Here is a 14,615-nt window from a genome sequence, read left to right as displayed (position 1 = left end):
CGTCTTAAATTACAAATCGATCTTTTAGATCTCGATGCTTTATTAATCGATTAATCCGGTTACGATTCGAATCGATTCAAAAATCGATCTTTTTTCAAAAGAATCGCCGTTTTTACCTTGAACGTCTTGAATTATAAATCGATTTTTCATTATTCGATCATTAGGTTACGATTAGAATCGATTCAAAAATCGATTTTTTTTTCAAAAGAATCGCCATTTCTACCGTGTTCGTCTTAAATTACATATCGATCTTTTAGATCTCGATGCTTTATTAATCGATTAATCCGGTTACGATTCGAATCGATTCAAAAATCGATCTTTTTTGGAAAAATCGCTGTTTTTATCTTGAACGTCTCGAATTACAAATCGATTTTTCATGAATCGATCATCCGGTTACGATTAGAATCGATTCAAAAATCGATTTTTTTTCAAAAGAATCGCCGTTTCTACCGTGAACGTCATAAATTACAAATCGATCTTTTAGATCTCGATGTTTTAAGAATCAATTCAGCCGGTTACAATTCGAAATCGATTTAAAAATCGATCTTTTTTCAAAAGAATCCCCGTTTCTACCGTGAACGTCTTAAATTACAAATCGATCTTTTAGATCTCGATGTTTTAAGAATCGATTCAGCCGGTTACGATTAGAATCGATTCAAAAATCGATCTTTTTTCAAAAGAATCGCCGTTTCCAGTCAAGTTGTAGACCCAAAATTTTGAAAATGATTTCCACGTGTTTCTCGACGCTAAAAACGGCCGATTGCAGTTCTTAGTTTCCCGCCCGCGGTACAAAATTAGATGATATTCTCATCGATTTTGCAGATTTTCTCAAACGACGAACTGAATAAGAAATTAACGTCGACATTAGACAGAAAATTTCTAAAATACTTGACGGATATTCAAAAATCCATTAACCGCACTACGAGTACCGATAGGGAAAGCAAAATTTCCGAACGCTATATCGTCAGAGGCATGGGACTATTTTCCGGCGAGCAATACAAAACAGCCGAATTTTATATCTATTTAGACGAAAACATCGACGACGATAACGAAAGCAACGTCATAATACAGATAAAAGGACCGTTCGGATCGTTCGGCGAAGCCGTGGCGCCGAAATTGATAAACAAAAAGCGGAAACGCAGACCGATCAAAAACGAAAGACGACCCTCGTTGAATCTGATCGAAAATTTGCAATCGCTCCAATCGAACATCATCAATTTCACTAGGAGTCCGAGGAAAATATGCGGGGAGGAAATCGACGTCGAAGCCATATTGGAAAATGATAGAATTAAAGTGACTTATTTTCCGAAACATCAAGGAATGTACGAAATTAGTTTGGTCGGTGGTGGGGAAGTGTTGAAATGTAGTCCTTTCAACGTTCACATTTTTGCTAAGGATAATAATTTAGATGGAATTGATCTGAGGAGGAAACGTACGAAAACCGTTAGAAAAATTACAGGTAGGACATTTTTTTATGTGAATTTCTTCCGTGATTCATTCTAGTTAGACTAGTTTTATATTATTTCGTTTCTGTGGTCGATTGTAGTGATTTTTATGGCGAATTTATGAAAAAAACTAACACTTAACTATTCACTTACACTTGACACACTAATTTATTTAAAAACACTTTTCACTATCCCTATATATTCAATATGGCAACAAATTGTTTTATATACACTATCAGGACATTCTAGAATAATCGAGTTCCTGGAAATCTCTAATTTTTTATTCATAGCAGATTAGTGGACATTAAGCACATAGACCTTTTTTCCCCTTTAGAGATATAACCAAAATTTCGTCGAGCCAAAATACGAGGGGATCGCGATAAAGTCAATTATAACATTTTGAGTTACCCTAAACTATTGATTTTATAAATTTGCGTTACCTTTTACACTGGTAAAACGTCTAGAAACAAAATAAATTTGTTTAAATTTTAAAAAATTAGTTGAAGCAAATAGATCAGCCCTCGTATTGTCTTTTCCCCCGGATTTTTTATAAACAATTGAATCAATGTCAAATTTTTTTTCATATCCGTAATTGTTTTCGTAAATTTTACGTAAAAACGAATATTTAAAAAAAAATAATTGAAATCGAAAAATTTTTCGATTTCGACGAGCCAAAATACGAGGGGAACGCGATGAAATCAATTATAAAATTTTGAGTTACCCTAAACTATTTATTCTCTTAATTTGCGTTATCTTTTACACTAATAAAACGTTTAGGAACGAAATAAATTTGTTTAAATCTCAAAAATGGGGTAAAACAAATAGATCAGCCCTCGTATTGTCGTTTCCTCCGGATTTTTTGAACGTCAAAATCCTTAAATTAAATTAATGTCAAATTTTTTTTCATATCCGTAATTTTTTTCGTAAATTTTACGTAAAAACGAAGATTTCAAAAAAAAATAATTGAAATCGAAAAATTTTTCGATTTCGACGAGCCAAAATACGAGGGGAACGCGATGAAATCAATTATAAAATTTTGAGTTACCCTAAACTATTTATTCTCTTAATTTGCGTTACCTTTTACACTAATAAAACGTTTAGGAACGAAATAAATTTGTTTAAATCTCAAAAATGGGGTAAAACAAATAGATCAGCCCTCGTATTGTCGTTTCCTCCGGATTTTTTGAACGTCAAAATCCTTAAATTAAATTAATGTCAAATTTTTTTTCATATCCGTAATTTTTTTCGTAAATTTTACGTAAAAACGAAGATTTCAAAAAAAAATAATTGAAATCGAAAAATTTTTCAATTTCGACGAGCCATAATACGAGGGGAACGCGATGAAATCAATTATAAAATTTTGAGTTACCCTAAACTATTTATTCTCTTAATTTGCGTTACCTTTTACACTAATAAAACGTTTAGGAACGAAATAAATTTGTTTAAATCTCAAAAATGAGGTAAAACAAATAGATCAACCCTCGTATTGTCGTTTCCTCCGGATTTTTTGAACGTCAAAATCCTTAAATTAAATTAATGTCAAATTTTTTTTCATATCCGTAATTTTTTTCGTAAATTTTACGTAAAAACGAAGATTTCAAAAAAAAATAATTGAAATCGAAAAATTTTTCAATTTCGACGAGCCATAATACGAGGGGAACGCGATGAAATCAATTATAAAATTTTGAGTTACCCTAAACTATTTATTCTCTTAATTTGCGTTACCTTTTACACTAATAAAACGTTTAGGAACGAAATAAATTTGTTTAAATCTCAAAAATGGGGTAAAACAAATAGATCAACCCTCGTATTGTCGTTTCCTCCGGATTTTTTGAACGTCAAAATCCTTAAATTAAATTAATGTCAAATTTTTTTTCATATCCGTAATTTTTTTCGTAAATTTTACGTAAAAACGAATATTTAAAAAAAAATAATTGAAATCGAAAAATTTTTCGATTTCGACGAGCCAAAATACGAGGGGAACGCGATGAAATCAATTATAAAATTTTGAGTTACCCTAAACTATTTATTCTCTTAATTTGCGTTACCTTTTACACTAATAAAACGTTTAGGAACGAAATAAATTTGTTTAAATCTCAAAAATGAGGTAAAACAAATAGATCAACCCTCGTATTGTCGTTTCCTCCGGATTTTTTGAACGTCAAAATCCTTAAATTAAATTAATGTCAAATTTTTTTTCATATCCGTAATTTTTTTCGTAAATTTTACGTAAAAACGAAGATTTCAAAAAAAAATAATTGAAATCGAAAAATTTTTCAATTTCGACGAGCCATAATACGAGGGGAACGCGATGAAATCAATTATAAAATTTTGAGTTACCCTAAACTATTTATTCTCTTAATTTGCGTTACCTTTTACACTAATAAAACGTTTAGGAACGAAATAAATTTGTTTAAATCTCAAAAATGAGGTAAAACAAATAGATCAACCCTCGTATTGTCGTTTCCTCCGGATTTTTTGAACGTCAAAATCCTTAAATTAAATTAATGTCAAATTTTTTTTCATATCCGTAATTTTTTTCGTAAATTTTACGTAAAAACGAAGATTTCAAAAAAAAATAATTGAAATCGAAAAATTTTTCGATTTCGACGAGCCAAAATACGAGGGGAACGCGATGAAATCAATTATAAAATTTTGAGTTACCCTAAACTATTTATTCTCTTAATTTGCGTTATCTTTTACACTAATAAAACGTTTAGGAACGAAATAAATTTGTTTAAATCTCAAAAATGGGGTAAAACAAATAGATCAGCCCTCGTATTGTCGTTTCCTCCGGATTTTTTGAACGTCAAAATCCTTAAATTAAATTAATGTCAAATTTTTTTTCATATCCGTAATTTTTTTCGTAAATTTTACGTAAAAACGAAGATTTCAAAAAAAAATAATTGAAATCGAAAAATTTTTCGATTTCGACGAGCCAAAATACGAGGGGAACGCGATGAAATCAATTATAAAATTTTGAGTTACCCTAAACTATTTATTCTCTTAATTTGCGTTACCTTTTACACTAATAAAACGTTTAGGAACGAAATAAATTTGTTTAAATCTCAAAAATGGGGTAAAACAAATAGATCAGCCCTCGTATTGTCGTTTCCTCCGGATTTTTTGAACGTCAAAATCCTTAAATTAAATCAATGTCAAATTTTTTCCATATTCGTAATTTTTTTCGTAAATTTTACGTAAAAACGAAGATTTCAAAAAAAAATAATTGAAATCGAAAAATTTTTCAATTTCGACGAGCCAAAATACGAGGGGAACGCGATGAAATCAATTATAAAATTTTGAGTTACCCTAAACTATTTATTCTCTTAATTTGCGTTACCTTTTACACTAATAAAACGTTTAGGAACGAAATAAATTTGTTTAAATCTCAAAAATGAGGTAAAACAAATAGATCAACCCTCGTATTGTCGTTTCCTCCGGATTTTTTGAACGTCAAAATCCTTAAATTAAATTAATGTCAAATTTTTTTTCATATCCGTAATTTTTTTCGTAAATTTTACGTAAAAACGAAGATTTCAAAAAAAAATAATTGAAATCGAAAAATTTTTCAATTTCGACGAGCCATAATACGAGGGGAACGCGATGAAATCAATTATAAAATTTTGAGTTACCCTAAACTATTTATTCTCTTAATTTGCGTTACCTTTTACACTAATAAAACGTTTAGGAACGAAATAAATTTGTTTAAATCTCAAAAATGAGGTAAAACAAATAGATCAACCCTCGTATTGTCGTTTCCTCCGGATTTTTTGAACGTCAAAATCCTTAAATTAAATTAATGTCAAATTTTTTTTCATATCCGTAATTTTTTTCGTAAATTTTACGTAAAAACGAAGATTTCAAAAAAAAATAATTGAAATCGAAAAATTTTTCAATTTCGACGAGCCATAATACGAGGGGAACGCGATGAAATCAATTATAAAATTTTGAGTTACCCTAAACTATTTATTCTCTTAATTTGCGTTACCTTTTACACTAATAAAACGTTTAGGAACGAAATAAATTTGTTTAAATCTCAAAAATGGGGTAAAACAAATAGATCAACCCTCGTATTGTCGTTTCCTCCGGATTTTTTGAACGTCAAAATCCTTAAATTAAATTAATGTCAAATTTTTTTTCATATCCGTAATTTTTTTCGTAAATTTTACGTAAAAACGAAGATTTCAAAAAAAAATAATTGAAATCGAAAAATTTTTCAATTTCGACGAGCCATAATACGAGGGGAACGCGATGAAATCAATTATAAAATTTTGAGTTACCCTAAACTATTTATTCTCTTAATTTGCGTTACCTTTTACACTAATAAAACGTTTAGGAACGAAATAAATTTGTTTAAATCTCAAAAATGAGGTAAAACAAATAGATCAACCCTCGTATTGTCGTTTCCTCCGGATTTTTTGAACGTCAAAATCCTTAAATTAAATTAATGTCAAATTTTTTTTCATATCCGTAATTTTTTTCGTAAATTTTACGTAAAAACGAAGATTTCAAAAAAAAATAATTGAAATCGAAAAATTTTTCAATTTCGACGAGCCATAATACGAGGGGAACGCGATGAAATCAATTATAAAATTTTGAGTTACCCTAAACTATTTATTCTCTTAATTTGCGTTACCTTTTACACTAATAAAACGTTTAGGAACGAAATAAATTTGTTTAAATCTCAAAAATGAGGTAAAACAAATAGATCAACCCTCGTATTGTCGTTTCCTCCGGATTTTTTGAACGTCAAAATCCTTAAATTAAATTAATGTCAAATTTTTTTTCATATCCGTAATTTTTTTCGTAAATTTTACGTAAAAACGAAGATTTCAAAAAAAAATAATTGAAATCGAAAAATTTTTCAATTTTATCGATACTAAATACGAAGGGATTGAGATAAAGTCGTACATATTAACCCCTCGTCATGTTTTCTCCCCCGGATTTATTGATGAATTTTAGTTTTAAATTTTTTCAATTTCTTGAAGGTAATCAACAAAACGGAATTATTTACGAAGAAAAAGTAACTTCAACAGATTCCAGAATCAAAATTAAAAAATTCGTAAATCAAATTGCAAAAAATACTATATCGGACTGTACTATTGATAAAAACAATAAAAAAACCGAACAATCAATTAAATTAATTAGTACCAACGAAAGTAATATCGATATACTGAAAAAGAATCATCAAAAAAGTTCCGAAAAAATACTTAAAAACTACGTTGACGCGAAAAATGCGTCTGAAAATATTAATTACAAGGAAAAAAAACCCTCAAAAAGTGCGATTGTTGAAAAAATCAACTTATTCGAGACCAAACACGAGGAATCACCCTGTAAAACGGGCGATATACCAGTGCAAGGAAACACCGTCTCGAATAAACAAATTTCGAACGGCGGCGGCGATAATTCGAAATCAAACAACGCTGTTTCTGAACAAATAAGTAACGGCAAACAATTAATTAGCGAGTACAAACAAGTAGACCGTAATAATAAAAAAAATAAATTTGAAAATGAATTGAAAATTCCGGACGGTTCGCTAGAAAATTTCTCAAACAAATTGGAGGTTAAATATTTTAAGAGTATCGTCAACGAAACTAATAAATTGCAAAATAAAGATGACGTCAATAATAATTCTATCAGAGATAGAGTACAAATTTATTTGGAAAAATCGAGAGCCGGATCTGGAATTTCGAAAAAAAATACTTCTCCGATATGCCCCGATCATATTGTACCGGAAGTAGATTACAAGAAAAAAAATGTGGCCGAAAAAAGAAAGGTTAGTAATTTTTTTTTATTTTTACTATTCGAAAGTTTTGAAAATGTTTATAGAAAAAAAACGGTGTTTATATGATAAAAGAAAATATTTGGCAACATTGTAATTCGCGATATCGCAATTTTTACTATTCGAAAGTTTTGAAAATGTTTATAGGAAAAAAATCGGTTTTTATATGATAAAAGAAAATATTTGGCCACATTGTAACTCTCGATATTGCAATTTTTACTATTCGAAAGTTTTGAAAATGTTTATAGGAAAAAAATCGGTTTTTATATGACAAAAGAAAATATTTGGCAACATTGTAATTCTCGATATCGCAATTTTTACTATTCGAAAGTTTTGAAAATGTTTATAGAAAAAAAATCGGTGTTTATATGATGAAACAAAATATTTGGCAACATTGTAATTCTCGATAATGAAATATTTACTATTCGAAAGTTTTGAAAATGTTTATAGGAAAAAAATCGGTTTTTATATGACAAAAGAAAATATTTGGCAACATTGTAATTCGCGATATCGCAATTTTTACTATTCGAAAGTTTTGAAAATGTTTATAGAAAAAAATCGGTGTTTATATGACAAAAGAAAATATTTGGCAACATTGTAATTCGCGATATCGCAATTTTTACTATTCGAAAGTTTTGAAAATGTTTATAGGAAAAAAATCGGTTTTTATATGATAAAAGAAAATATTTGGCAACATTGTGATTCTCGATAGTGGGATTTATAAAAATTAGTCCAGTCGAAAATATAATTTTTAGGTTATTTTTCGACTAAAAAAAGCTGGAAATAAAACTTATGAAGCATAAAATTTTAGTCCTACCTCATTCAGAATATTTTTTCCTTATAAATGCACCCTTGAACACCAGGAATGGTCAAAATATTGAAAAAAACGAAATTTTTCTTAAAAAAATTATAAAGAATAAAAAATTTTGGTACTTTTATCTTTCATATGACCTTGACCTAAAAACATCTTATTTCTGAGCATGCTATTTATGCCTCCTCCATTTTTTTCCTTCAAATTTTTCCAATTTATAAAAGTCGTCGATCCTTTGGTTTGTAGTTTTAGTTTCTATTATAACAATATAATTGAAACGGTGCTGGCTACGCCATCTTCACTAACGACTACAAACCCAAAAGGTTAATTGTTTCCATGACAGTAGGAAACTGTAAAATTCTATTGAATCGTATAGAGATGGGCGTACCGATTGTATTTCAACCAGTTTAATAATAACCGTTTCTCCAATTCATTTTTGATAGTTTTTGAAAAAAAAAAACATTTTCTTCAATAAATATACTAAAGAAAGTATTTATTTGAAGATCGTAATCGTGAGATTCTTGATTCACGTTGTCATACTAAATATTTATTTTTGAACTGTTGAAAGTCAAGTGGAAATCCCATCTCTATTAATCATATATTAACCGATTTTAGTTTTTTTTTAGTAATATTTATATAACTTAAAATGTTCTCGTTTTTGTATATTAACGTTAATTATTTTCTTAAACAATCGATTAATGAATTGAAAAAATCGATTCAATTTTAGATTTTCGCCCAATCTTCATTAGAAATCGGACCGATTTCAAACAATTCCTCATTTTCGGAGAACGAAAATAGTTTAGGATCAAGTGTGAAAAACATCCAACCGAATTTTAATATTTCAACCGATATAAAAGAACCATTGAATCGTTGGTCGTTATACAGTACGATAAGTTTACCGAATCTGTCATTAGATTCGGAAAATTCTTCGATTGGTTCGGTAAAAGATAGAAAAGACTTTTGGGAGAATATTTCCGCCAAGAGTGAGAAATCTGTAATGTCGACAAAAAGTGAACTTGAAAGGAGCAAATTAATTTGGAAAAAACCGACAATTAAAGAAAATAACGAAAATATTTTCAAATCAGCAGACAATATTTTATCTATAACTGGTAGTTTAGTTCGTACTAATACGAAAAAGTACCAATCTGTTGATGATTCTCTAGATAATTGTACTACTTTATCTATCAAAGAAAGGAAAAAATTATTACTAAAACAAGCTGAGGAAATTGTAAAAATTACTGTTATAAATAATGTTGATGGAATAAAAAACAGTACGGAGAGAAAAAATGAAAAGTTCAATGTAAAATTTACTCCTATTCATGATAAAATCAAAAGATATAACAGCGGTGAGTATTAAATTAATATGATTATTTTAAAACGTTTTCGCCCAACTCTAGCATAGTACTTTGAATTTTTAACCAACAAAAACTTTAAATTATAACATACAACATAAATATTTATCTCTGTGGTTTGGAACTACGTGGAATCAAATTTTATAATTTTTTCCTCTATGTTTCATATTTTTCTATTAACAATACAGGTATTTTATAATTATCTGTGTAAATTTGATATGTCAAGAATTGACACTGAACCATAGACTTTAGGCAATTCTTTATTTTACGAAATTTTTTATATCAATTTTACCTTGAAAAATATATAAAATCCAGTAGTGTTGAATTAAGAGTAAATTTTTTTATATCTAGAAATAGTCAAATGTGTTATTTTGACGTTTAGTTATTATAAACCACAGATGTTATAAAAAGACTTAATTTACAATTCTGTGGTTATAAAGTAACAATTATATTTCTATGATTAAATTGTCATTAGCATCTAACCTTACTTTTTATTTTCAAACAAAATTTAAAGTATCTTACGACGTAGAAATGATATAAATAATAAAATAATTGTTTTTGTTGTGTTTTAATTTTGTTTTTATATCCACAATACATATTTTGCTTCTATCTAGCATGATAAAGACTTTTGGAAGGAAATTAATGTGGTTTTTACGTAGTGAATCCATTTTTTGTTCCAATTTATCTTAACCATTTCTTGAGTCATCAGGTAAATTCCTTTTCAATTTTCCTGTGTTATGGAGTTCTTGGAGGAAATGAACATGATCTTTACATAGTGAATCTATTTTTTGTTCCTATCTATCCTATTAAAGACTTTTAACCATTTCTTAAGTCAGCTGGTCATTCTTCTAGTATTTTGGAGTCTGGAAGGAAATTAAGGATTCGAAGATGGTTTGGTATATCAGAAGCTAGTTTTTCCAGTAGTATTACAGACTTTCCATCGAGAACCACTGTAGTTCTTGTACTTATAAGTTTTTTTATATAAAAGTTCCTTCCACATAAGTTTCAAGTCCATATGTAATTGTAGTTGTGATATTTGTTTGTTTTTTAACTAAATTAGTGAGTGTAGGTCACTTTAGTTGAATTTGATTCATGTTCTAGTATGAAAATGCCATTTCCCAAAGTTGCTTTGACCTACTGCTGCTGTTTCAACCCTATATATAATTTTATTTTTAATTTGCATCTACAAGGTACAGTAACTTGAATATATATAAAAAAATTCCAAAAATACAAACGTTTTAAAAGAAGTATCAAGTAAAATCCTGTTTTCGATAACATATTTTGATTAAAACTAATCGTTAAAAAGAAATACGCCTACACATCTAGTATTTATTGATCTACTTTAAGCATATGATCAAATCAACAAACTGTGAATTTTTCTTTAGATTATATATAGTTTTGGTGACGGTATATCTCATTTTTTTGTATAAATTTCAATTACTGTAGCTTGGAAATTGATTTTAGCTTTACAATTATCAACTGGAGAACCTGTAAATGTACAACAGAGATTTGTAAAGAAAATTCATACTGCTCCCAGTATATCAACAAAAAACGACAATATCGACGTTCCAATTAATCCAGTACACCACCAATTCAATAAGGCAATAAAATATTTCAAAAATTTGGAGATACAATCTCAGAATAATAAAAACGGATCGAAAAATCTCCACGATTCGATTAATAAAAACCCAAGGGTGAGATATAGAAGCGGAAGTTTGAATATACCAAATGTATCTGAAAGATACTCAATAAATAATCTCTATGATGATATTTTTGGTACCAAGGGGAGTTTCAAAGGCACCCCTAATAGATCAGCAGTTGTTAAAGCTTTAGCCACGTTCTCCAAAACCCCCAAAAGAAATCTTGGAGATAACGAAGATGATATACAGTACGATTTATTCAAATTTGTTAAAAAAAGGAAAAGAAAAAGTTTGAACTCAATTTTTGATATTTATTATTAAGTTTTTTTTATATATAAATAAATGTTTTATTCCATACAATTACATTTGAAAAGACACTGGTTTTGTAATTTCAGCACTTCGTTACCATAACTTGTCCAACCCGGAAGAAGATATCTGGCAAATATTTCCAAACGTTCGGAATCTTTCGATAAATATTTTTCCAAAATTTCCATTAAAGGCGGTTTATGCGAATGTAAAACACTCGGTATACTCACCAATATCTTACCGTTTACGGGAAAATTTGTTTTATTTGGTTTTCTTTTGGCGAATATGATTTTTTCGTATGGTTGTTTACCGGGGGGGTGAGAAAAGTTACATATTGGTTCGCCGGTTTTTGTTATTTTCAACCAGTACCATTTGGAAACGAATTCGACGTTCCAGTGTGGAAATAAATCGGTTAAGAGCGCGTTTGAATTTTGTTTGGAATTTGTGCACCACACTACTAGTAAACCGTCATCGGATAATAAGTTTTCTATTGGTAGTTGTTTTAAATCATCGTTATAAATCATTTTGTAACTATCTATAAAAGTATAAAAATTTATGGTTATTATTTGGAAGTGGGGTATACTTTATTTTTGGTCAAAAAAATGTTTTTTTTTTTAATTTTGGTGTGTTTGGAGTTAGAATGAGATTTTTTGGAAACAACTTCCAGTTTTGTTACCGAAAACTGTTCTTAGAATTGATTTTTGAAGAATTTTGTATTTTTTTCGAATATTGAATATACAAGCGAACAATTTGGAAAAAAAAAACGATTGAATATCATGATTTGAACAATTTTTGCAAAAAAACTCAAAATTTTTGTCATTTTCTCTAAATTGATAGAAAATCGAAAAATTAACATTTTCAATATTTTTTTTCTGTGTATTTAGAACAAAAATGAAACTATAGTTTGAAAAATTGAAATTTCAACACTTTTTTGGTCCAAGAAAAAATTAAAAATCCCTAAAAACTGCATTCAAATAGTTTATTCGAAGATTTTTTTAATTTCTTTTCGAAAAGTACAAATGGAAACGAACATTTTGAAACATTTTCAACAAAAAAGTTAAAATCTTTGTCATTTGAGTTTGAAAATCAATATTTCAATATTTCAACACTTTTTTGATTCTAGAAATAATCCAAAATCCCCAAAATCTGCATTTAAAAAGTCTTTTTGAATGATTTTTTAATTCTTTATGAAAAGTAGGAACAAAAACGAACATTTTGAAAAAAAAAAACGATTGATTATCATGATTTGAACAATTTTTATAGAATAGTCAAAATTTTTCTCATTATTTCATTATCTTTAAATTGTCATTAAATCGAAAAACAACATTTTTGATATTTTTTTTTCATTTTGTTGTTTTTTCGGTGTATTTTAGGACAAAAATGAGTTTGAAAATCAAAAAATATCAACACTTTTTTTGGTTCAAGAAAAAAATCCCAAAACTATGAATCCCCCCAAAATTGTAATTAGATCTTTTTTTTTCAATATAACTAAGCCCCAAATTTGAAAACCAAAATCATGACTTTTTTAGCCATTATCGTATTTTTCCCAAAAAAAAATACAAAAACGAACAATTTTATAAAAAAAAACAATTGAATATAATCATTTTTACAAGTTTAGAAAAAAAATTTAGGTTAGGTAAAGATTCCATTTCTTTGTAATGTTAATATCATTTTCATTTGTTCTATCCACCAAAAAAGTGTTGAAATTTGGAATTTTAAACTTGGATCTCATTTTTGACCCAAGGGCGTCAAAAAATGAATAAAATTGAAAAAAATTCATATTTCTATCAATGCAGAGGATGAAAAAAAACAAAAATGATCAAAAATATGAATTTTTTCGACAAAAAACATAATTCTAAACATTTACGAAATAACAAAAACTTTCACCTGTTGATTTTTTTCTTTTTCTTCTAATGTATTTATTCCACCACGGAGGATCCAACAGAATTACATCAAACTTTCTATCTTTCAAATAAATATTTATTTCACAAATATCTTTACAATAGAATTCTGTATTTACTGGAAACAAATATTTCGAACTATTTATTTCTTTAATAACAGCAGATCCACTATTTTCCCCTCGAACATCTACAACTCTATAACTCCAACATTAAAACAGTAACTACTATTAAATAATCAATTATTTAGTATTTGTTACCTGAAGTTGTCGAAAGTCTTGTTGATATAATCAGCTGTTTCGAGAGCCATTTTGTTATCACCGGAACTCTCTTTTAAATATTCTTTTATATGCGGTAGAAAACTCACATATTTCTGTTTAACATCTTCTTGTTCTATTACGAGATCCTCAAATTCTTTCCTTTCTTCCTTTAATTTTGTTCGTTTTTTCAATTTGGAACTATTTTTATATGGCGTGTTAATGTTGAATAAATTCGAGTTTAGCATGTAAGTATTACCACATGAAGTACACACGTTTTCACATACTTTGTTTATATATAATTCGTGTGAAATATAAAAACCAATTTCATTTTCGTATATTATACTCATCTTTATAAAAATAATGATAACAGGCGAAAATACTACACTTAACCAAAAAAAAAAGTGTAAACAATTATTAAAAACATTGTTGCCAGATTTTTTATTACGACCTTCTTTCAACTGAGAGACAAAAATCTTTCGTATACTTAAAAAGTAAGTAATCGGATGCCTAGGAGAAAAATATTTTACCAAACATAAAATAGACGTTTTGCATTCATGAAACTGATTAAATTTACTAATTATAAATAGTAATAACAACTTTAAATATTTCAATAGTAGACATTCTATTTCGTTTTATTCTGGCAACATTGGTTAAAAACGTTACTGTAGTAGCGTCACATATGACATTGACAATCTTTAAAATCATATTCTGTGATTTGATTTTTTGAGCTCGTTTCTCGTGTTGTGCTTATAATTTTTTTCGAACTTTGGAAGCTGATCACATTTTATTCAACTTATAAAGTGAGGTATACAAGAAATGAACCACAATATTTAATGTTGTTTTGTTTGTTTACATTTTACTGTAAAGTGAAGTGATGTCGGGTAATTTGTGACGTCATAATACAGTCAGATTCTCGATATATCGATATTTTTTTCGATTTTATTGATTGTGTTTTACAAAAAACAATCTTAGGATATTTATTAAACAAATTCTTAGTAATTATTGTTTAATTTTAATAAAACAATTATATGTACCAATGTTTCTTATTTATATATTCACCCTTCAACTACTACGAATATAAGGTAATAAAAGATTAATTGTGGAATTGGTTGAGATGC

General features: G+C 28.1%; 2 protein-coding genes across 4 annotated transcripts in view; one reads left to right on the top strand and one right to left on the bottom strand.

Annotated features, from left to right (window-relative positions):
* LOC130449092 (uncharacterized protein PF3D7_1120600-like) overlaps positions 1 to 11,410 on the top strand; it is a 58,831-nt gene extending 47,421 nt beyond the window's left edge. For all 3 annotated transcript variants that reach the window (XM_056786763.1, XM_056786761.1, XM_056786762.1), the window contains 4 exons: positions 823 to 1,459; positions 6,437 to 7,224; positions 8,769 to 9,387; positions 10,858 to 11,410. In XM_056786763.1, the coding sequence (XP_056642741.1) occupies positions 823 to 1,459; positions 6,437 to 7,224; positions 8,769 to 9,387; positions 10,858 to 11,354 (2,541 nt within the window). In that variant the 3' untranslated portion in view covers positions 11,355 to 11,410. The remainder of the gene's footprint in view (positions 1 to 822; positions 1,460 to 6,436; positions 7,225 to 8,768; positions 9,388 to 10,857) is intronic.
* Positions 11,324 to 14,365, bottom strand: LOC130449095 (N(6)-adenine-specific methyltransferase METTL4). Its single transcript, XM_056786765.1, has 3 exons — positions 13,498 to 14,365; positions 13,227 to 13,435; positions 11,324 to 11,874 (listed from the first exon to the last, which is right to left on the bottom strand). The coding sequence occupies exons 1-3, from the start codon at positions 13,842 to 13,844 to the stop codon at positions 11,381 to 11,383; spliced, it is 1,050 nt and encodes a 349-aa protein (XP_056642743.1). The 5' UTR covers positions 13,845 to 14,365; the 3' UTR covers positions 11,324 to 11,380.
* Between the last annotated feature and the right edge of the window lie 250 nt (positions 14,366 to 14,615).

Source organism: Diorhabda sublineata, chromosome 9 (genome assembly GCF_026230105.1).
Source record: "Diorhabda sublineata isolate icDioSubl1.1 chromosome 9, icDioSubl1.1, whole genome shotgun sequence".
In the NCBI taxonomy this organism is placed as follows: domain Eukaryota; kingdom Metazoa; phylum Arthropoda; class Insecta; order Coleoptera; family Chrysomelidae; genus Diorhabda; species Diorhabda sublineata.
The sequence above is the reverse complement of the archived record's forward strand: the minus strand, read 5'-3'. Positions and strand labels throughout refer to the sequence as shown.